The 20,662-nt window shown below is 54.8% G+C and overlaps 1 protein-coding gene across 1 annotated transcript in view; it reads right to left on the bottom strand.

Annotated features, from left to right (window-relative positions):
* Positions 1–8,368: 8,368 nt before the first annotated feature.
* Positions 8,369–20,662, bottom strand: part of MAP4K2 (mitogen-activated protein kinase kinase kinase kinase 2) — a 13,176-nt gene continuing 882 nt past the window's right edge. Inside the window, exons 3-34 of the mRNA XM_023738125.1 lie at positions 20,616–20,660; positions 20,435–20,492; positions 20,125–20,215; positions 19,977–20,041; positions 19,641–19,696; positions 19,284–19,331; positions 19,149–19,191; positions 18,687–18,759; positions 18,478–18,609; positions 18,338–18,400; positions 17,908–17,989; positions 17,713–17,820; positions 17,189–17,267; positions 17,038–17,096; positions 16,462–16,505; positions 16,343–16,381; positions 16,222–16,255; positions 16,016–16,121; positions 15,846–15,934; positions 15,726–15,767; positions 15,565–15,649; positions 15,384–15,463; positions 15,244–15,304; positions 15,029–15,146; positions 10,891–10,949; positions 10,707–10,810; positions 10,431–10,608; positions 9,588–9,656; positions 9,379–9,465; positions 9,115–9,185; positions 8,948–9,003; positions 8,369–8,835 (exon numbers count right to left, since the gene is read on the bottom strand). Coding sequence (XP_023593893.1) covers positions 8,748–8,835; positions 8,948–9,003; positions 9,115–9,185; positions 9,379–9,465; positions 9,588–9,656; positions 10,431–10,608; positions 10,707–10,810; positions 10,891–10,949; positions 15,029–15,146; positions 15,244–15,304; positions 15,384–15,463; positions 15,565–15,649; positions 15,726–15,767; positions 15,846–15,934; positions 16,016–16,121; positions 16,222–16,255; positions 16,343–16,381; positions 16,462–16,505; positions 17,038–17,096; positions 17,189–17,267; positions 17,713–17,820; positions 17,908–17,989; positions 18,338–18,400; positions 18,478–18,609; positions 18,687–18,759; positions 19,149–19,191; positions 19,284–19,331; positions 19,641–19,696; positions 19,977–20,041; positions 20,125–20,215; positions 20,435–20,492; positions 20,616–20,660 — 2,412 coding nt within the window. The 3' untranslated portion in view covers positions 8,369–8,747. The remainder of the gene's footprint in view (positions 8,836–8,947; positions 9,004–9,114; positions 9,186–9,378; positions 9,466–9,587; positions 9,657–10,430; positions 10,609–10,706; positions 10,811–10,890; positions 10,950–15,028; positions 15,147–15,243; positions 15,305–15,383; positions 15,464–15,564; positions 15,650–15,725; positions 15,768–15,845; positions 15,935–16,015; positions 16,122–16,221; positions 16,256–16,342; positions 16,382–16,461; positions 16,506–17,037; positions 17,097–17,188; positions 17,268–17,712; positions 17,821–17,907; positions 17,990–18,337; positions 18,401–18,477; positions 18,610–18,686; positions 18,760–19,148; positions 19,192–19,283; positions 19,332–19,640; positions 19,697–19,976; positions 20,042–20,124; positions 20,216–20,434; positions 20,493–20,615; positions 20,661–20,662) is intronic.

Here is a 20,662-nt window from a genome sequence, read left to right as displayed (position 1 = left end):
TTCAAACTGCTGACCTTTTGGTTAGCAGCTGAGCTCTTAACCACTGCACCACGAGGGTTCCGATTTAGTTATTAGATGGTGTAAAAAATGGTGTGGGGACCCTGCCTGACCTGTGACTTCAGAAGGGAGAAGGAGAATCAAGATGAACAGCCCAAGACTGATTTTTATGAGGGCAGAGTCAGACATGCCTCCTCTCTCTGCCACTTTTACCAATTCTGACACCAACTGTCCCTCCTATGGCATCGTCTACTTCTCTGCTGGGTTCAGTAATTCATTGCAATGGCCACACAGAACTCACAGACAATACCCATGATTATAGGGTTTATTAGGGAAGTAACAGGTTACGATACAGGTTCAGGAACACTCAAGGATACAGTTCTTCCATCAGGATAGCCTCTTCCCAGCAGTGCTCGCAGGCACACCTCTCCCTGGCCCTAGGCTTCTGCCTAAAGGCACTCAGCTTTCTCTCTCTGAGGGCGGCAATCTCTTGCTGCCAGGTCTCTGCTGTAGAGTCTCGCTGCCTTCATTGTTGCATCTCTCTCTCTCGTCTCCTGGTTCCAGGAGCTTCTCAGTGCAGGGATTCCGGGTCCAAATGACATATTGGCTCCTGGCTGTTCTTCCTTGGTGGTGGAGTCCTCGCTTTCCTTCCTCTAGGGTGGCTCATTTCAAGCCTAGCCAGATGGCAAACTGACCAGTCACTGGGCAGTTACAAGACCATGGCTAGAAAGGCCGCACAAAAGCGATCCATCATGCCGCAGATGGTATAAAAGCCCATTGCTGTTGAGTCACTTCTAACTCATAGTGACTCTGTAGAACAATAGAACTGCCCCATGGGGTATCCAAGGAGGGGCTGGTGGATTCGAACTGCTGCCCTTTTGGTTAGCAGCCTGAGCACTTAACCACTGTGCCACCAGCTCTCCTTAGATGGTATAACCCATAAAATACCCATTGCTATTGAGTCGATTCTGACTCATAGTGGTCCTATAGGACAGAGTGGAACTGCCCCATAGGGTTTCCAAGGAGCAGCAGGTGGACTTGAACTGCTGACCTTTTGGTTTGCAGCCAAGCTCTTAACCACTGTGCCACCAGGGCTCCTTAGATGGTCTAGAGTCTTAAATATGAACAAACATTCAGATTACAATTTAGGAGACTGTAACGGTAATTTAGGGGTTGAAAGATTTTAGGAAGACAGGAAACTCAAACTACTAATAAAAGATATACTTGCTTACCACAAGAAATTTGCATGATAAAATAACAGAAATGATAGGTTAGTAAAGATGTTTGGCACATATATGACAGATAAAGGGCTAATATCTATAATATGCAAAGAATTCTTTAATTAGCAAAAACAAAAACAATAGAAAATAAGCAAAGAGTATGAATAGACGAGTTTCAAGAGCTAATCCAAATAGCTAAGAAACACGGAAGGGTACACAGCCTCCCTAGGAAAAAGCCAGTTAAAGTGATAGAAGAATCTCTATATATAACCATCAAAATAACAAAATGTGTTAGCACCTACTACTGTGAATTTCTTTTTTGGAAAGCATTCTGTTACGTGAGATGAGTATTAACCTCTATAGATGAGAAAACTGAGGCACAGAGAGGTTAAGAACTAGCCCAAGGTCACACAGTCATATAGTTTCTATTTGACTGAGACTCCTGAGTTGGACAGAAAAGGATTCAAATCCAAACCATGCCACTTTCTGATTGATGAGTGTTGAGCAAGCGCTTCCCAGTTTTGAGGCAAGTTGGAGTCAGCTTCAGCCATCCACCAGCTGGCAACTGGGAGTCATTTCATCTCTCCATACCTCAGTTTTTCCTGCAGAATATAGACGATGGCATTACCCTATGGGGTACTATGCAGATTACATGAGCTCAGAGAACACAGTAGATTTTCATGTGGTATCTCCTGAGCTTCAGGGGCCAGAACTGCACACAGATTTCAGACACCTATGCTCCCTGGCTTTATCCAAGGGTGAGCAGTTTCAGCCTTTTCCTACTAATCCCTGGCATTTTCTGTGTTTTAACTCTAGATAGCTCAGAACCCCCAGGCCCTGGACAAGATACAGCTGGCTAAGCCTGGAGGGAATGAATCTCCTCTCCAACCTTTGGAGAGCCCTGCATGTGATCCCATATCCCAATTAGGAATAATAATATCTACCATGGAGTGAACACCCACATCCAAAAACAGATCAAACCTATTGTCCCCAAGTCGATTCTGACTCATGGCAACCCTATAGGACAGAGTAGAACTGCCCCATAGGGTTTCCAAGGAGCAACTGGTGGATTTGAAGTGCTGACCTTTTAGTTAGCAGCCAAGCTCTTAACCATTGCACCATCAGGACTCACATACTTCCTGTAACTTTTTTTTTCTGGACAACCATGTTTATTCACAGCTTCCTATTAAAGGTAATCTGAACTAGGGACAGATGGATAGTAGAATTTGTGACTTAGGTACAAATTAGAAAAAATGGAGTAATGTGTGCAAATCACATAGCTGATAAAAGACTTCTAACTAGAATATATAAAAGACTCTCAAAACTCAACAGTAAGAATGAACAGCCCTATTTTTTTAAAGGGGCAAAAGATTTGAAGAGACACCTCACCAAAGGATGGTAAATAAGCACACGAAAAGATCCTCAACGGCCTTAGTCATTAGGGAAGTTCAAATTGAAACTACTATGCAAACAGCTCGAAATAGATAGGAAACTTAGGGGCCAGTGAGTTTATGTTAACGGAGGAGGAACAACTCAGAAAAAGAGGTGAGAATGGTTGCACAACTCGAAGAATATAATCAGTGTCACGGAATTAACGGTAGAAACTGTTGAGTTGGTATATGTTCTGATGTGTATATTCTCAACAACAAAAATAAATTCTATTTTTTCAAAAACCACTGTACAGTACCATTGCACACCCATTTGAATGGCTAAAATTAAAAAAGACACCATATGAAATGTTAGTGAAGACGTGGAGTAACTGGAACTGTCCTACACTGGTGGGTAGGAATGTAAATGGGACAACCACTTTGGAAAACAGTTTGGAAGTTTCTTAAAAGTTAATACCTACCATATGACCCTGCTATTCCTCTCCAAGGTATTTTCCCAAGAGAAATGAAAGCATATATATATGTATATATATATATATATATATTCACAAAAGACTTGTACATGCGTGTTCATAGCAGCCTCATTTCTAGTAGTTCAAAACTGGAAACAATCCAAATGCCCATCAACAAACGTGGTACATCCATACAATGGAATACTGGAATGAACTATTAATACATGTAACAACATGGATAAGTCTCAAATAATTATGCTAAGTGAAAGAAGCCAGACCAAAAAAAGAGTGCATACTGTGTGATTCTATTTATGCAAGTTCTAGAAAATGCAAATGAATGTACAGCGACAGACAGAAGATGGGGAGGTTAGGAGGGGCAGGAGGGAGTGATTACAAAAGGCTACGAGGGAATTTTGAAAGTGATGATGGAAATGTTCATTATCTTGATCGTGGTAATGGTTTCACGAGTGTACACGTCAAAACTCATCAAATAGTACATTTTTAATCTGTGCAGTTTATGTTAAGTATACCTTGCTAAACCTGTTTATTAAACAATAATTAATAGAAGAAGTCAACTACAGGGAAAGGATTCTGCCCATAGTTCTATAAAGAACACAGATACGATTCCTCTCCACTTTGTCATTAGGAAAGGATTATCTTAGCTTTTTTTGTTTTTGCTTTTAGTCATTGAAAGGTTTCAGTAATTATTTTTAAATATTTAAAATTACATTTTTTTACACAATATATTTGATACCCACAAAAGGATGCGTGGCACCTAAGTGAGTTAGGAAATGAGTTGTAAATTGGACACCCGTGAAGCTACCACCCAACCTGAGCGCCAGGGAGCACTGTCTGGAACTCGCGCTTTCCTCCCCTTGGTTTCTTACTCGCGTTCTGTCACGTGTGCCTGTGTCACCAGACAATGCGTGGTTTGTTTTGCTTCTGCGCTTTACAAAGTGCTCTCGTACCGTGTGCAGTTTTATGAGATTTGCTGTTTTAATTCATTGCTACATTAGTAAGATTCATCCACGTTGTTGCATTATATATATTACTTCTAATCCCCTCAACAGCCCTGCAGGTAGGTTTACAATATAGTATTAAAAATCAAACAAAAAAACCCAGACCTGTTGCTATCAAGTCTATTCTGACTGATGGCAAACCCATGCGCTACAAAGTAGAACTGCTCTGTAGGGTTTTCTTGGCTGTAATCTTTGTGGAAGCAGATTGCCAGGCCTTTTTTCCGTGGTGCCACTGGGTGGGTTTGAACCACCAACCTTTAGGTTATTGTTGTTGTGTGCCGTCAAGTCAATTCCGACTCATAGTAACCATATATGCCAGAGTAGAACTGCCCTATAGGCTGTAATCTTTATGGGAGCAGGTTGCCAGGTCTTTCCTCTTGGCGAGTTCAAACTGAAGACCTTTCGGTTAGCAGCCGAGCGCCTAACTATTGTGCCACCAGGGCTCCTTAGTCAAGCGTAAACCGCCTGCACCCCCAGGGATCTGAGGGTATAGTATACCTGGGGAGAATGAAGCTCAGCAAGATGGGACAGCTGGCCAAGTCCAGGGGCCCTGCTCCAGGCTTCCTCTTTGTGTTTGTTCCTTCACAGGGAAAGCATTATTGAGGGCCTACTGCGTCCCAGAAAAGGAGCTCTGGTTGCGCAGTGGTTAAGCGCTCGGCTGCTAACCCAAATGTCGGCAGTTTGAACCCACCAGCTGCTCTGAGGGAGAAAGATGTGGCAGTGTGCTTCTGTAAAAGATTACAGACTTGGAAACCCTATGGGGCAGTTCTAGTCTGTCCTATAGGGTTGCTACGAGTCAGAATCAACCTGATGGCAGTGGGCTTGGTTTTTTGGACTGGGTCCCAAAGGAGCCCTGGTGGTGCAGTGGTTAAGTGCTTGGCTGCTAACCAAAAGGTTGGCGATTCAAACCCACCAGCCCCTTGGTGGGAGAAAGATGTGGCAGTCTGCTTCCTTGAAGATTACAGCCTTATCTAGCTCAATTGGCATAACACAGTTTATAAAGACAATGTTCTACATTCTACCTTGGTGAGTAGCGTCTGGGGTCTTAAAAGCCTGTGAGCAGCCATCTAAGATACTCCACTGGTCTCATCCCTTCGGGAGCAAGGGAGAATGAAGAGAACAGGATACAAGGGAAAGATTAGTCCGAAGGACGAATGGACCACAGCTACCAAGGCCTCCACCAGACTGAGTCCAGTACAGCTAGATGGTGCCCGGCTTCCACCACTGACAGCTCTGACCAGGATCACAACAGAGGGTTCTGAACAGAGCTGGAGAAGGATGTAGAACAAAATTCTAACTCACCAAAAAAAAAAAAAAAAAAGACCAGATTTACTGGCCTAAAGGAGACTGGAGAAACTCCTAGAGTATGGCCCCCAGACACCCTTTTAGCTCAGTGGTGAAGTCATTTCCGAGGTTCACCATTCAGCCTGGGAGTGGACAGCCCCATAAAATCAAATGGGACTAATGAGGCACAGCAGTCCAGGGACAAGGGCCAGAAGGCAGAAGGGGACGAGGAAGCTCGTGATAGGGAACCCAAGGTTGAGTAAGGATAGTGTTGAGATATTGTGAGGTTGTTAACCATTGTCATAGGGCAACATATGTACTAACTGTTAAATGAGAAACTATTTTGTTTTGTAAGCCTTCATCTAAAGTGAGAATAGCAGCACAATTGGAAGAGCATAGTCGATGTCACTGAACTGTGCATGTAGAAGTTTTTGACATGGTGTATCTTTGGCTATGTATATTTTCACCAAAAAAAAAAAAAAAAAAAGGTTGAGAAGGGAGAGGGTTGACACGTTGTGGAGCTGTTAACTAATGTCATAAAACCATATGTATACTACTGTTTCATGAGAAACTATTTGTTCTGTAAGCCTTCACCTGAAGTACAATAAAAATAAATAAATAAATAAATAACTTAAAAAAAGATTACAGCCTTGCAGACCCTCTGAGTTCCACTCTGTAGGGTCTCTGTGGTCAGAATCGACTCTACGGCAACGGCTTGTGGGTCCCAGGTGGTGACCAGGTGCTAGACATGCTACAGCGAACACAGCAAGCCCCTCACGGTCCAGAAGAGCACGTTCTAATTGTCACTCCTTGGCCCTCACACCTGGAGGGCTGTGATGTGGGCCAGTTACCCAAACATCCTGGGGTTTTGGGGTGCCCTATGCCTCTTCTGGTTTCCCACAGGAGTGCTGATCTGACTCATCTCCCAGGCTCCCCCCAGGGGGCAACTTGACAACAACTATCACAGTGACAAACACCCGGCAATGACACTTCAGGGATGTCTCCAGTAGAAACACTGGAATACGTAGCGAGTGACATGGGCATAGGAACATAGCAGCTACTGAAAAAAATCCAAGGGGGAAGCACTAATAATAGGACAAATTTGAAAAGGGCAAGCGAGGTCAGAACAGCATGTGGACTGTGTTACCACGTGTATACAAAGGGAGGAAGGGTAGGCATAAAACACACCAAATTTCCTAAATATGCGTAAATACCTGTAGAAGGATTCTGCAGTAACTGGGACCTGGGTGGCTGGGGTCAGGGGTGAGGAGACTTCATCTTATCTCTTTTAATTGTGGTGAAAATAGACACAAAGCCTTCACCAGTGTCATTGTATCTTGTTTGTATTTAAAAAATTGTACTATGGGCAAATGCTACTTTTAAAAAATACGTAAAACAAGAAACAATGTTAGTGTTCTTGGCCTTTCTTTGGCTTGTGGCTTGCCTTTGCTGGAAGTAGCCATTTTATCATTGGCCCTTTTCACATGCCCCCTGCTCCACTTCAGCACATTGTACCCTGATACCCCTACCCTCCTTTTCAGACTCTGAATCTGGTCTTGCAGGATGGGGGCAGCTGAGGGCTGGGGTGACCTGCCACAAAGTGGTGCCGTCTGCTGCCCGCTGCTCTGTGGATGCAGCCCCCAGGATACCTGTGACCAGGGTCTCTGCTGAGTGGGGGCTCTATCGCTGCACTCCTCAACAGTCCTGCACCGCCTCCTGGAAATCTGCGAGTTAGGAATTCACTCTGTACCTGTTTGGTCCATCAGATGCCTTCCAGGTGGGTGCAGACGTACCTTCAGAACTTGGAAGGGGCCTCTCGCCCTCCTTTCGGCCTCACGGGGAACATGGATGTGAGTGATTGGTGCACAGGAGATGTAGCCCCTCCCCTGGTCTGGCTCCCCATCTCAGCCAAGAAGCCCTGAGAGGCTTCTGAAGTCACAGCAGTTGGGGTTCTGTTGAAGGGTGTCCAAGGGGATAATGTGACAACCACTGTGCCACCAAGTCTCTTCACATGAGCTGCCGTGTCCCCACCACCCACTCACTTGTCCCTTCACTCGCTCAGTGAATCTTCCCTGAGAGCCTGCTGGGTGCAGAGAAGTCACTCAGATGCTGGCCTTGGCTACCAGGAGGGTGACAATCATGCCAGGGCCTTCCTGCACCCCACATCTGTGAAGGTCATCCCTATCCTGCCTCCTTGGCCTCATCCACCCATTGGCCTAGTCCCTGGCTCTGGCAAAGAACAGCCTGGTCATTGCTGGGGTGACGGGCACCCTGGCTGGCCCTGGGGGTCTGGAGCCCTCTGAGAGAGCCATGGGACAATGACAGTGTAAAGACAAGCTCAGCCGTGGGCGGGCATGCCTTCAAGACGCAGGCTCAGGAGCAGTTCGGGGTCCCCTCACCAGGGGCTGGCCCACATCTTGGCATGACCCCAGGGCCTAGCACCGAGGAGGGCCTCAGGGAATATCTGTTAAATGGATGCAGGCTGATCTCCCTGAAGTCAGACCTGATGACAGCTCCCGTTTTCAGCTGTCCCTGGCCTAACACAGGCCTGGGCAGTGGGTGGGAGCCAGGGAGGCAGCCCCAGGACTGGGACAGGGACCCCACTTAGTGGTCACTGCTGTCTCTCAAGGCCAACAGCCTCCATGGGCCCACTCACAGGTGACCTGGTACGGTTTTTTCTGGGGCAGGGGGTGCCCTGGATGAGAGCCCATTTGTTCAAGGCCCCCCTAAGCCTCTATACCAGCTTCATCCATCCACATGACTCCCTGGGGTCCAAGCCACAGAGTCCTCAACTGCAGAGCTGGGGCCAGATCCTGAGTGGGGCACACAGGAGGACCCGGTGCCTGAGATGCCTGCTGGGGCCCCGGCCGCTCCTCCCCCCCTGGCTTCTGTATTGAGGCAGTCATGCACCCACAGCCCTGGGGCCCACAGACAGGTGTGCTGGAGGGAGGGTGGAGGGAGATGAGGCTTGGGCTCAGCCCCCACCCCCCACAGGGACCAGCAGAGCAAAATCAAACCATCTTTAATACCAATATAGTTCTCTCTTTTAAATACCATGTTCCCTAGGACAGCGTGTAGGGCTAGGCTCTTGGCAGAAAGTGTGGAAAGGGAATGTGGAACAAAATGGAATGGGTCGCCCAGGTCTGGCCCGCCCTGCCCCGGGCCCCTGCCTAGGGCCACTGGGGACTGGGCTGCCTGGGTGTGCGGGTGTGACAGCAGCTTCATCAGGTCCAGTTATTGCAGAGGTGTGGGGTGTGCTCCCCTCCCAGGCCCCAAAATGCTTCTCAGGATTCTTCTGCCCTTCCGCCCAGCAGAGCCGGAGGCCTGGGCTGCTCTGCTCCGGGAGGCCGCTGGCCGTAGGGGCTTGCAGCTGAGGTCTAGGGCCGCTCAGTAGCTGCTCTGATGGCCCGTGAGAATGTAGAGGTTGCTGTGAGCGCCCGGGTTGTCAGTGGGGATGCTCTCGAGGACGATGTCTCTGGAGGGGAGAGAGGACCAGAGGTGAGTGGGCGGGGGGACCCCTTGGCCATGACCATCCCCTCTCTGGCCTCAGGGAAGGCTGCAGGGGAGGCTGGGCCTCTGTGTCCCACCTGTGGGCTCCAAGCACTCTGAAGATCCTCGTCTCGTCTGTGATTTCCTGGGTCACCTGGGAAGAAAGGGACACTGAGGCCACCCTGGCAGGTCCTCTCCTAGGAGCTGGCGACAGTTGGGGGTAGCAGCAGGGTGGGTGGACAACCGGGCCTCTCAGCCCACTCACCTCGTTGGTGCCCAGGCTGCGGCCTTGCATCCCATGGCTCCAGAAGGCCAGCACGCTGTCCTGCAGACACACTGGAGGGGCGGGGCCACCATTAGCCCTACTTCCTGCCCTGGGAGGCTGGTCCCTCAGACACACCCCGGGCGGGCCCAAATCTGGGCCACAGAGGCCCTCACTGACTGTGGGTGACCAGGGAGGCTCTCAGGAGGGGCACACCATGTGCTCCTAGCTGGGGACGCTCCCGCCGCCTACCTCTGGTTCACTCACCCACCGTCTCGATAGGGAAGTCAAAGGTCAGCTCAGGTGCCAGCGTGGCCGTGGGCTCGCCCTGCAAGTTGACAATCCTCACACAGCCTGCACAGGGAGAGGGCGGTGGGCCAGGATGGATGGGGGGCTCCCTTCTGGGAAGGCCGACCCGCATGGCTTCCCCCCTGCCATGCTCAACTGGCCCCATTCCTGACCCCAGATGCACTCACGTTGAAAACTGACCAGGACTGTGTCCCTGTCCACTTGGATCACCTGCTGGGCTGAGCCTGGGATCCCCTCTGCAAGCAGAACAGGGACACATGGCCTGGCTAAGCCACCAACCCCCTCTGGCACCCAAGAGGACAGGGGACATGCTACAGCCAGCCTTGGGCACAATCACATTTCAGCCTTACAACAGCCCTTGTGGGCCCAGATACCAAGTCTCAGGCAGCAGCTGAGGGAATCGAGGCCAGAGTGGGGAGTGACTGGTCCCTGGACCCGCAGGGGGCAGAGGGGGAGTCAGGGCCAGGGTCTGTGGTGTCAGGCGAACCAGGCTTCCTGCCTCAGTCACGGCGTGACCGTGGGGAAGTCGCCGCACCCCTCTGCGCCTCGGTTCCCTGTCTGCAGCACAGGGAAGATGATGTCCTCCTTGCAGGGCCATTGTGAGGACCAAGAATAAAAGCCTGTGTGTGCAGCCCCAGCCAACATGTCTGCCCTCCCCCTGGTACCCACCACACTCACTGTGCCCCCCAACTGTCCTAGCACCCAGTATCCTGCCTCCTGGCTCAAAATGAGGGCCTCTGTCCCTGCCTTGCCTGGGCTCAGCTTTGTCCCTGCAGCCCCTTCGCGACAACCCAGCACAGTGCTGCTCAACTTGTTCTCAGTGGCCAAGCCCTTTGGTTCCATGGCATCTTTTCTGGAAGCCCAGCCCAGGCTCATTGAGGTGGGCCCCACTCAGCTGCCATTGGCCCCAAGGTCTCCCTGGAGACCTAGGCTGTGGGGGACCTAGTTGGAGAGTCTGCTCACTCTCTCACTCCACGGGCACGCACACAGCAGCCTGGCCTCCTGCTCACCAGGCGGGATGAGGATGTCAGGCCTCAGGCCGGCCTCCAGGGGCAGGATGTGGAACAGGACGCGGCAGCCAGGTCCCTCGGGGCCCTCAGCCCCCACACACACCTGCGGCAGCTCCTTTCCATCCAGCACCAGGGGCTCCAGCATCCCTGCCAGGCTGGGCAGGGGACTGGAGAAGTTCTGGGGGGCAACAAGGTACTCAGGTCTCCATCCGACCCCCAGCCCCTGCTGCCCCCGCCTGATGGTCCCGGGGTCCCTCCCAGCCACCTGCCCCACACCTTCAGCAGCAGGAACTTCTGCAGTGGTTCATACCACTGCAGCAGGAGCAGGCTGGTGGGCAGGGCAGCCAGCAGGAAGGTGCTGCCCGTGTAGGGGTTCCGCACTGCAAGGGAAGTGGGCAGTGGGTGCTGGGCTGGCCTGTACCACAGCCCCCTCCCCGGGCCCGCCTGGCCCAGCTCTTACCCACGCGACACTGCAGGCAGCCTTTGGTGTCAGGGATCTTGGTGGACAGGGCAAAGCGCCTGCAAGGGGACAACTAGGCATGTGTCACGGCACCATCTGTGGGCAAAGCCCTGGAGAGCCTCACGAGGTGGGTACTATCATCCCTGCCTCACAGGTGAGAGACTGAGGCCCAGAAAGGCAAAGTGACATGCCCAGGTAACACAGCTGGTGAAGGGCATGGGATCTGAAGGCAGTCTCGTGGCTCCGGCATCCACTGCTACAGCCTGGAGCGTCTCCAGAGTCCAAAAGTCTCGATCACAGAATGACCGCTAACTGTGGGACTTTGGTCAAGTCACTTAGCTTCTCCATGCCTCAGTTTCCTTATCTGTAAAATGGGGTAACATTAGTGCCCACCTGACAGGGTTGCTGTGAGGACTGAAAGAGTAAATACAGGGGAGGGCTCAGCAGCGCCCAGCACCCTGTGGGCACTCAGAAAGGGTGAGCTTGTACCATCACCAACTAGACTTTTCTGTCTATTCTGAGTCTCTGGAAATCCTTTGTAGATGAAAGCAGGGTATAAATGAAGAAAGTAAGACATGAGAGCATGGAGGGGCCGGGACATACACAGGCTCCACTCCATGGGCTGCAGAGAGTGCTTACGGCCCTGTCCTCCCACCCCCAACACTCACCCCATTTCACAGACGGGCAAAGAGGCCCAAGGACATCGAATGACTTGCAAGAAGATGGCAAGCAACGTGCCATCTGCTGCCCTGGCTAAGGCTGAGGCCACGTGGGCCCAGTGGCTGGGAGGAAACGGCAAGGGGCAGTCACCAGAGGGGTCCCTGCCTTGGTTACTGGGATCCCCCAAGTTCCCAGGAGACCCTGTGAGCCTCTCTCTTCCTTTGGGGAATGGGGCTCCATGTGTATGGCCCCGTCTGCCACCTCTGCCAGGCCCCTGCCGAGGAGTCTGCCTCTCACTGCCAGGCCCCTCTGCCCTCGGCTCTTCCCTCTCCCCTCGTTCCTCCCACTCTCTTCCCCAACCGGCCTGCAAATGAAACAGAGGCACAGCTTTGGTGTTTGTTTTTCCTCCCAACAATTCAGATTCTCCATTCTTCTTAATGTTCAAAGTGGACACTACAACTCTGATTTTCCAAACACACAGCCAAAGCCACCTGGGGCTTGTTGCAGATCTGGTGGGCCATTTCCTGCAGGTCCTGGGGCAAAGCAGGGCTCACTGGGGACTGAACTCAGGAAGCCCCGGACCCCAGGCCCCAGGAGGGCAGGCCCTCGACATCTCCCAGCCGGGACAGCCTCTGGCCTAGCTTCCCCACCCTCCCAGCCTGGTCCACCGGCTTCCGTCACCACCCCCTCGGCCTTGACAACGTCTAAGCCCACAACTTGGGCCCCCTCTCCGCAGAACTTCAGTCCCACCCAGCCAACCCCTGAAGGACAGCTGCCCGCACACTAATCTGTGCTCAATGTGATAACACCAGATTCTCCCCCCGAAACCTGCTCCACTGCCAGCTGATGACAGCTCCATCCTTCCCGCCTTCCGGGCCAAAACCTTGGAGTCATCCTTGACTCCCCGTTCTCTTCCATCCACCACCCATCTATCAGGAAATCCCGTCGGCTCCCTTCCAAATGAGATCCAGAATCCGACCACTTTTCACCTCCTCCGTGCTACCCTGGCCGAGCCCCCACTCCCTCCCACCAGAATCACCGCAATAGCCTCCTACGGGTCCCCCTACTTTCACCCTCACCCCTCAGTCTATTCTCCAGCTACAGCAATCCTGTTAAACCCTCGGGCAGCTCACGTCACTCCTCTGCTAAACACCCCGAGGTGGCCCTCAGATCACGTGGAGTCACAGTCAAAGGCCACATAGTGGCCACAAGGCCACATCTCCCTTCACTCCTTCAGTTCTGGCCACACGGGTTCCATGATGTTCCTCCAACAGGCCAGGGGCGCTCCTGCCCCAGGGCCTTTGCACTGGCTAGCCCCTCTGCCCGGATGCCCTCCCGCAGAGACCCACAGGGCTCACTCTCCCACCTGCTCCAAGTCTCTGCTCAAACAGCACCTTCTCAGCATGGCCCTCCCTGAACACCCGGTTTAAAACCACAGCCCTCCCAGCCCTTCTTTCTCCCTGCTTGCTCTTCTTTGGATACCATTTCCCCCCTCCCTGGGCAATTGTGTGTCATCTGTCTCCCCCCACAAGAAAGTCATGGGAAGGTAGCAGGGGGGATATCGGGCTCTTTAGTTCATGCGTATATCCCTCCTCCCCACCCCGAACAGTGCCTGCGGTGCTCAGGAGATATTTGTTGAACGACTAAGGGAGTGACCCTGGACCGCCCCCAGCACCTTATAAAACACGACAAAGCTGAGCTGTTCCTCTGGAGGTCCCCAATCCCTCCCTCCCTCCCTCCCCCTCACTCCACTCAGGCACCAAATCCTGCCGATTCCACTTCCTAAATACTGCCCCAGTCTGTCCAGTTCTCACCATGCCTAAGCTTAACCCCCTCATCTCTGGTCATGACGTGGGCCTCCTTTCCGGAGGTCCTCTTGTCAGCCTCCCCCACAACTCACCCCTCCCACCGTCCACCAGGGCTGGCACAGCAGGTGCCTCTTGTTCTCATCTGTCCAGCATCTCCTCCTTCTAAGCGGGGCTGATGAGCCCCTTCCCCCTCCCCCAGGCTCCAGGAGAAGGCACATGGCCCAGGCCTGGCCACCAGAGTGCCTCACCCTGGGGCCCCTGTGACTGGCTCAGGGGTGGGCATGGACCTGAGCTAGACCAATGAGAATCAGCCCTGGCATATCTGTGGAAATTCCTCCGAAACAGCGGTTCTAGTTTCACTGGGCCATTGGCTACTGGAACGCTGGCCTGGACTACAGGTGGCCATCATTTGAGGGAGGAGCCTGCCTGAGAATGAAGTTAACAAAAAGAAAACAGAAACAAGAGGTGCCGTTGAAGGCCTGGATCCAGCTAGGCCTGAAGCTAATCTACTCACGGACTGTCCGGTTACATGAGCCATTAAGTTCCATTTTAGCTTGGCCAGCGAGCAGAATCATCAGCCACAAAAAGAATTCTGACATATAAAGTGATCCTTCTAACACACTCGTGGTACCCACTGCTAGCTGGACAAATCCTTGGCCTGGCACCACCGGCAGGGCTCAGCCACCGGTATAGCTTTGGCTCCACTGCTCCAGCTTCGGCTCCACTGCTCCTCCTCCTCCCTCAGCCTTGTAGCTGTCCAGGTGCCCAAGCAGCTTCACCCCTGCACACGTCTGCAATTGCTTTTTCCTGCCTGGAGTGCTGTTCCTTAACCCATCTACCTGGAAAACCTTTAGGCACTTTGAAAATCTATGAACTTGCCCAGCTCTCTGAACCACCCCCGACCCCCAGCTCTCCCTCTAGATGGCCTCAGCATTGTCGTTAGCTGCTGTCAAGTTAGCTCCTGACTCACGGTGACCCCATGCACAACAGAATGATCCCCATGATCAACTGTGGATTGGACCTTTGTGATCCATAAGGTTTTCAGTGGCTGGTTTTAGGGAGTTGATTTCCAGGCCTTTCGTCCTAGTCTATCTTAGTCTGGAAGTTCAGCGAAACCTGTTCAGCCCCACAGCAACACGCAAGCCTCTGCTGACCCACAGGTGGTGACTGTGCCTGAGGGGCATTGGCTGGGAACAGAACTGGGTCTCCCGTGGAAGGTGAGCATTCTATCACTGAGCCACCACTGCCTCAATGGCCACAGTATCAGCTCTTAACTGTCTGTTTTTGGGTCCACCTCAGCCTCTTTCTTGAAAACAAGGATGCGTTTGATTCGCTATATCCCCGAGCCCAGCAGAAGGCCTGGCATATAATAGGTGCTCAGGCAATGTTTGCTTAACTGTTAAATTAAGCCCCTCATCCTATGAAGCACGGTAGTCCCTCTGCAGTTTGCAAAGCCCTTTCACATCCACTGTCTCCTTCTTGCCTCCCAACAAGCCTGGGGCGTGGAGGAAGGAGGCTCTCAACCGCCCTGACAGATGAGGAAACTAAGGTTCAGAGAGGCAATGTCACGTGTCTAAGACCACAACAGTCCCAGGAACAGGTGAGGCTACAATGCACAATGCCACCTCGGCTCTGGCCCTCTGCCTCGCTAGGCCCTCAGGGGCCCTGACCTGGGAATGATGCGCTGGGTGAGTCGGTTGGTGGGGATGGAGAGGGGAACCTGCTGCTGTAGCCGCCGCTGCTCAAACAGGCCCGGGAGGTCGTGGGCCCAGATGTGCGTGGATTTCCCTGCAGGGAGGGTGGGAGGAGACTCAGAGGGGGCTGGTGGGTAGGGGCTGTGGAGCCAGGGTGCCGCAGGCCTGCCTCCTCTCGCCCCGCCCTCTACCTGACAGCGAGAGCAGCACGTTGTTCACGCAGTAGAGCCAGGAGCAGCGGTGTGAAATCAGCTGGAGGGACAGGGCAGGGGGCGGGGGTCAGTGCCCAGGCCCCGAGCCGCATGCCCTCCACAGCTGCCCGCCACCTCACCTTCTCCAGGGTGTCCTCGTGCAGTTCGTGCAGGTTGAGCGTGTAGATGCCTTCCTCAGCCCCCACCACCAGGAACTGGTCTGCGGGTTTGAGTAGGGGTCAGAGGTCAGTCACACCCCTGGCCCCGGCCAGGAGAGTCCTGGGCTCCTGCCTCTTCCCTGGTTCTCTGACCCTGGCCTACCCCGGGTGACAGGGTGAATCCAGGTGACGGCAGCATGGATCCGCAGGGGGCAGCCATTGAAGACCTTGGAGAAGCAGGCACCCATCTGTGGGGGGGCCAGAGCTGGAGAGGGGCACGAGGGGCAGAGGGGCAGGGCTGTGGGCTGTGGGGCAAGTACTTACGTGCACCTTGGGGGTCGGGGGGAGCCCGTGACAGGATGATCTCTGGGAGGGAGGGAGGGAATCAGGGCTGAGGTGATGTCCCAGCCTCCCCATACCCCAGCCCCCCGTAGCACTTCTCACCTCGAGATCTGCCTGGTGCTTCATGGTGGCCCAGGTGGTGGGGAGCAGTGGGGGGCTGTCAGGGCCTGGTGGAGGCAGAGGCGGGGTCCCTGCAGGCACAGACCCTCTGTGATGTCCAGCCCCGGCAGCGCCCTGGATCTGCCTCCCAGCATTCCCCGCCTGGGACTCACCTGGAGGGCTGGATAGAGAGTCCTCAGCTGGAGGCTCAGGCAGGGACGGCCCCAAAAATGGGGCCCGCTTGATGGTTCCCATGGCTTCGTCTGGGGAGTCTAGCACCTGGTAGGAGGATCGAGGGCCAGACTGGCTGTTAGCAGCAGGGCCCCAACAGTACCCCCTACAGCACCCCCACCACATCCATCTCTGCTTCCCCCCATACCTGGACTTCCAAAGCTGGCCGGATGGTCAGGCTCCTGTGGGCGACAAAGTGGAGAGAAATGAGGCGGGAGGTGTGACTGGCCTGGGCCTGGCTGCCCCCTCCCCCACCCCCAGCCCCTCACCTCTCCTCCAGGGCCTCCTGGACAGACTGCAGCAGGCTTCTGGGTGTAAGGGGTCAGAGGTCAGCCTTCCCTGCCACCCCAACCTCCCCCGCCGCTGCCTCCATCCCTTCCTTACTCACCCACTCAGCTCCTCCTTCCCCAGCAGCGTCCACTCTTCCTCCCACTGTGGGGAAACCGAGGCAGAGAGGCCAGGGGAGGGGCAGAGAGACAGAGAAGCAGCGTGAGACAGCAATCAAGAGATGGTAGGAGAGAGAAGACAGACGGACAGTGAGACGACAGCAGGCAGGAGACAGCGAGAGACAGAGACTAAGAGACTGCAAAAGAGAGGGACAGACAGACAGTGATAACGCGAGAGACACAGACACGGGGAGAGCAAAGGACAGAGAGACTAACACATTGTGGGAGCAGAGAGAGGTACTGAAAGTGAGAGGCAGTGAGTCGAAGACACAGACGAGGCAGAAATGTAGCTGAATGTAGGGGGCCCTCAGGGGTGCAAGAGGCCCCCTTTTTAGAAAGGCATGGTCACCCTGCCACCTCCCAGCCAGCTGTCCAGAAGGGCTTGGTGCTGGAAGGAGCCTCAGCTCCCAGAACCCAGGTGGGACAGGCCTGCACCTCGGTCTGAGCACCTCACCTCTGCCCTCCCATTTCTGCCCTCACCCCACCCCTCACTTCACCCTCCTTACCCAGCCCCTTACCGGCTCATTTAGCGGGTCCGTTTCTTTTCTGCGGGGGGCTCCAAATTTCACCTGGTGAACTGGGGGGCCCAGGGTACAGGAGTTAGGGGCCTTGGTCTCAGGACTGGCCCTCTCCACTGAAGCCACAAACCCCCCATTCCCGCAGGCTCACACTGGATCTCCGAGGGGGTCCTCTCAGCCGGGCCATGCTGCCCCCGGGAGTGGATGGTATCAGGAAACATGTCATAAGTCTAAGAAAGGGCAAAAATAGTGGCCGCATACCCAGCCCATGCCTTGCACCAGGTACCGTACCAGGGGCTTCATACATGTGGACCCGCTATGTTCTCACAAAAACTCTCTCGGAGGAGCATGAGATAAAATGTCACCCTCACTTCAGAAGTAGAAAAACGGGCACAGAGAAGTCAAGACACTTGCTAAAAATCACACAGAAAGCAAAAAGATGGTTTAGCTAGTGTTGCAGGCAAGGCAAGACCCAAGGGCAGAGACCTGCCAAGAAGTGCTACAGGGAGGCAGACCCAGCTCCGGCTGAGGAGAAGCTCTTAGGCTGGGCTCTACTGTCTGAAGGGAGGGTCCCTGTGCTGGAACAGACAAGCTGAAGGGAACTTGCCCTATGTCACCTTTGGCTCCTTCTAACCAGGCTGGCCATGACCCGCTTCCCCAGCTCTCCCCACTTACCTCCAGGTCACAGTCTTCAGGGGAGGGGGTTCCCAGGTGGGGGTCATTGGCCTTGTCCAAGAGCTGAGTAAGGAGGGCCCGAGGGAGCTGCTGGGTTGTGAATGGGTGCTGGAGGGTTGAGGGGGGTGATCAGGTTGGCTGCTGGTCTTGGGGCCCTGCTTCTGAGCATCAAGCCCCCCGCCCCTTGCCTCCCACCTGCAGAAGCCGCTCTGCTGTCGGCCTCTTCTTGGGGTTCTTCGTCAGCGCCAACTTGAGGAAGTGGTGGAAATTCTGGGTCCTGGTGGGCACAAGAGACCCCGCCCCCAGACCCAGGTGAGTCCTCAAGCAGGGCATCCTGCCAGCGGTCCCTGGCCACCAGCAGGAGCTGCCAGGGCCCGCCCAGGAAGGAGCCAGCCCGAGGCCGAGGGCCACTGCCTGAGCAACAACTGCTGTTGCGACACAGCAGCCCATCTGTCATCACTCGGCCACCTTCTTCCCTGTCACACCAAGTCCTCACTCCGATAGTCTGTGGGGGGCCAAAGACGGCAGGGCTCCTGGGGTGCACCCTGAGAACTGGCAGAAGGCTCTTCCTCCCCATGGGGCCTGGCTGAAAAGGGGGCCCCAGGAGGGGGCAGGGGACCCTCACCATCGAGTCTTGTCTCTCAGTTTGGGCGGCTGGAAGCTGCTCTTGGACATGAGCATCAGGGCCCTGTGGAGGGTGTGAGGTCAGAGGTCAAGGGTTATCAGCAAGGCCAGGGCCAGGCAAGGGGTTTGTGCTGGGCTGACCTCATGGGGTGCAGATGGAACAGTGGAGGTTGCAGCTCGCCCAGCTCAATAGCAGTGATGCCCAGGGCCCAGACGTCACACAGCTCGTTGTAGCCGCCTTTGCGCTCCACAGCCGCCACCTCCGGGGCCATCCTAGAGGCAGGGTCACAGATGGGATAACTGGGTACCCCACCTGTGGCCCCTGCCCCCTGCCCAAGGTACAGTCTCACCAGTACGGAGTCCCAATGAAAGACCTCCTCTTAGCCACAGACGCCGTCAGCTCGCCTGACACCCCAAAGTCAGCTGCATGGGGAAACAGCAACTCTCACCTGCCCTCTGGCTGCCACTCCACCCAGGGTGCAGGGTCAGGATGCACCTGGCAGGGCTCAGAGGGAAGCCGTCCAGGTCCAGCCACAGCTGCCACAGGCCCAAAGCAAGACCATGTCCCTCCTGGGAGGGGTCAACCACCCCTCACCCTGACTGAGCATCTGATCCTGCATCAGACTGTGTACAGACCCAACCTCATCCAACTTATAGCAGGAAAAGAGCACTGTTCCACGTTCTAAGTGGGGAAACTGAGGCACAAGGCGGTAAAGCAGCTTGCCCGAGGATACCCAGGACTCAAACAGGGGATCTAAGATTTCAGGAGTGCCCGCAGAACCCTCACCCTGATTTTGTCCCCGGGTACTGACCCAGCTTGACATCTCCCTGGAGGGTGAGGAGAAGGTTGGCTCCCTGCGGGAATGGAGAAGAAAAAATCCTGTTTGGTGCCGCTAGAGGAAGGAGCCTCCTCCTCCCTCCCACAATGCCCTTGGCCAGATCCCTACCTTGATGTCTCTGTGGATCTTTCCCTGAGAATGCAAGTGATGCAACCCCTGGGGACAAAGAGGAATCCCTGAGAGCAGCCCTACTCTGTGCCATCCCACCTGTCCTGAACCTCCTCTTAGGACTGGGGCCCCCCACCCAAGCTGCTTCCTCCTCCCCTCTCCCCAAACAGGAAGTGACTGAGCTGAGAGGGAAACGGTCTGCTTCCTGCAACAGGGCTGGGGCCCCTACCCCCCAGGACCCACAGCCCCTCAGGTCAGCCCTGTCTGGAGCACCACCCACCCCCTACTGGCCAGTTGGGCTCCCTGCCCACAGCTCCTGGGGACTGGGGGGTGGGGATGCTCTGTGGGCTCAGCTACCTTCAAGGCCTCCCGACAGACACAGGCAATCTGTCGTTCCTCCAGGGGCCCGGTGGCTGAAATGGAAGGGGTGAGGGCTGGCAAGGGGGTTGGGGGAAAAGCCGATCCTCCCAGGCCACCCTGTGTGGGGGAAAGCAGGCAGTGCTGGGTGAAAGGAGTGTTGGCCACATCCCCTCCCTGCACAGCCTGGGACCGGGAGCCCAGAGAAAGACAGCATTTCTCTCAAGGTCACACAGCAAGTCAATGGGGGCGAAGGGCCTGAGCCCGGGCTCTCTCCTGCTGCCAGGGGAAGGCTGTGGCCCTCTGGGCCTGGTGTCTTGGAGTCCTGGGCCTCACCATGGTAAATCTCCTGCAGGGATCCCCCTCCGCAAAACTCCATGCAGATCCACAGGCGGTCATTCCTGGGGGGACACAGAGCTGGGGTGGGCACACGGCAGGGTCACATGGGGGCTGCCTGGGGGGCATAAGAAGGGAGCAGCCTCACCTGAGGTAGCTGCCAATGTAGGCCACCACATTGGGATGGCGGCACTCACGCAGGATGGTGATTTCCTGCTGGAGGGAGCTGATGTCGTCCCCTGGGGAGCACAGGGCATCATGGGATGGGGCAACATAGAGGTCGCCCTGACTCAGTGCCCACATCTGCAAAATGGGCACAGAGTGCCTTCCTCTGGGCCAGACAGGTGCCAGACGACAGCACCTGCTGGGGGTCTCGGAGTGTCAACTCCCGCCCCCTCACCCGCGCCCGGGCGCGCTGCCCTCGCTCCGGCGCAGAGGCCCTGGCCCCGGGCCCTCACCTGGGTCTAGCTTGACTATCTTCACCGCGGCCAGTTCGGACGTGGCCGTGTCGCGGGCCTGCAGGGGCGGAGGGGGCGCAGCAGCATGAGGGGGGGCGGGGCTGGGGGCCGGTTCCCCGGCGGGGCGCGGAGCCCGCACCCTCCTCCCGGTCGCCCGCCTGCCCGCCCGCCGCCGGCGCACCTTGTAGACGTCGCCATAGGTCCCGGCCCCTACGCGCTGCAGTAGCT

The sequence above is a fragment of the Trichechus manatus genome, unplaced genomic scaffold (assembly GCF_000243295.1).
Source record: "Trichechus manatus latirostris isolate Lorelei unplaced genomic scaffold, TriManLat1.0 scaffold00113, whole genome shotgun sequence".
NCBI classification, from domain to species: Eukaryota; Metazoa; Chordata; class Mammalia; order Sirenia; family Trichechidae; genus Trichechus; species Trichechus manatus.
Note: the sequence above shows the minus strand (reverse complement) of the source record. Positions and strands in the feature narration are given on the sequence as shown.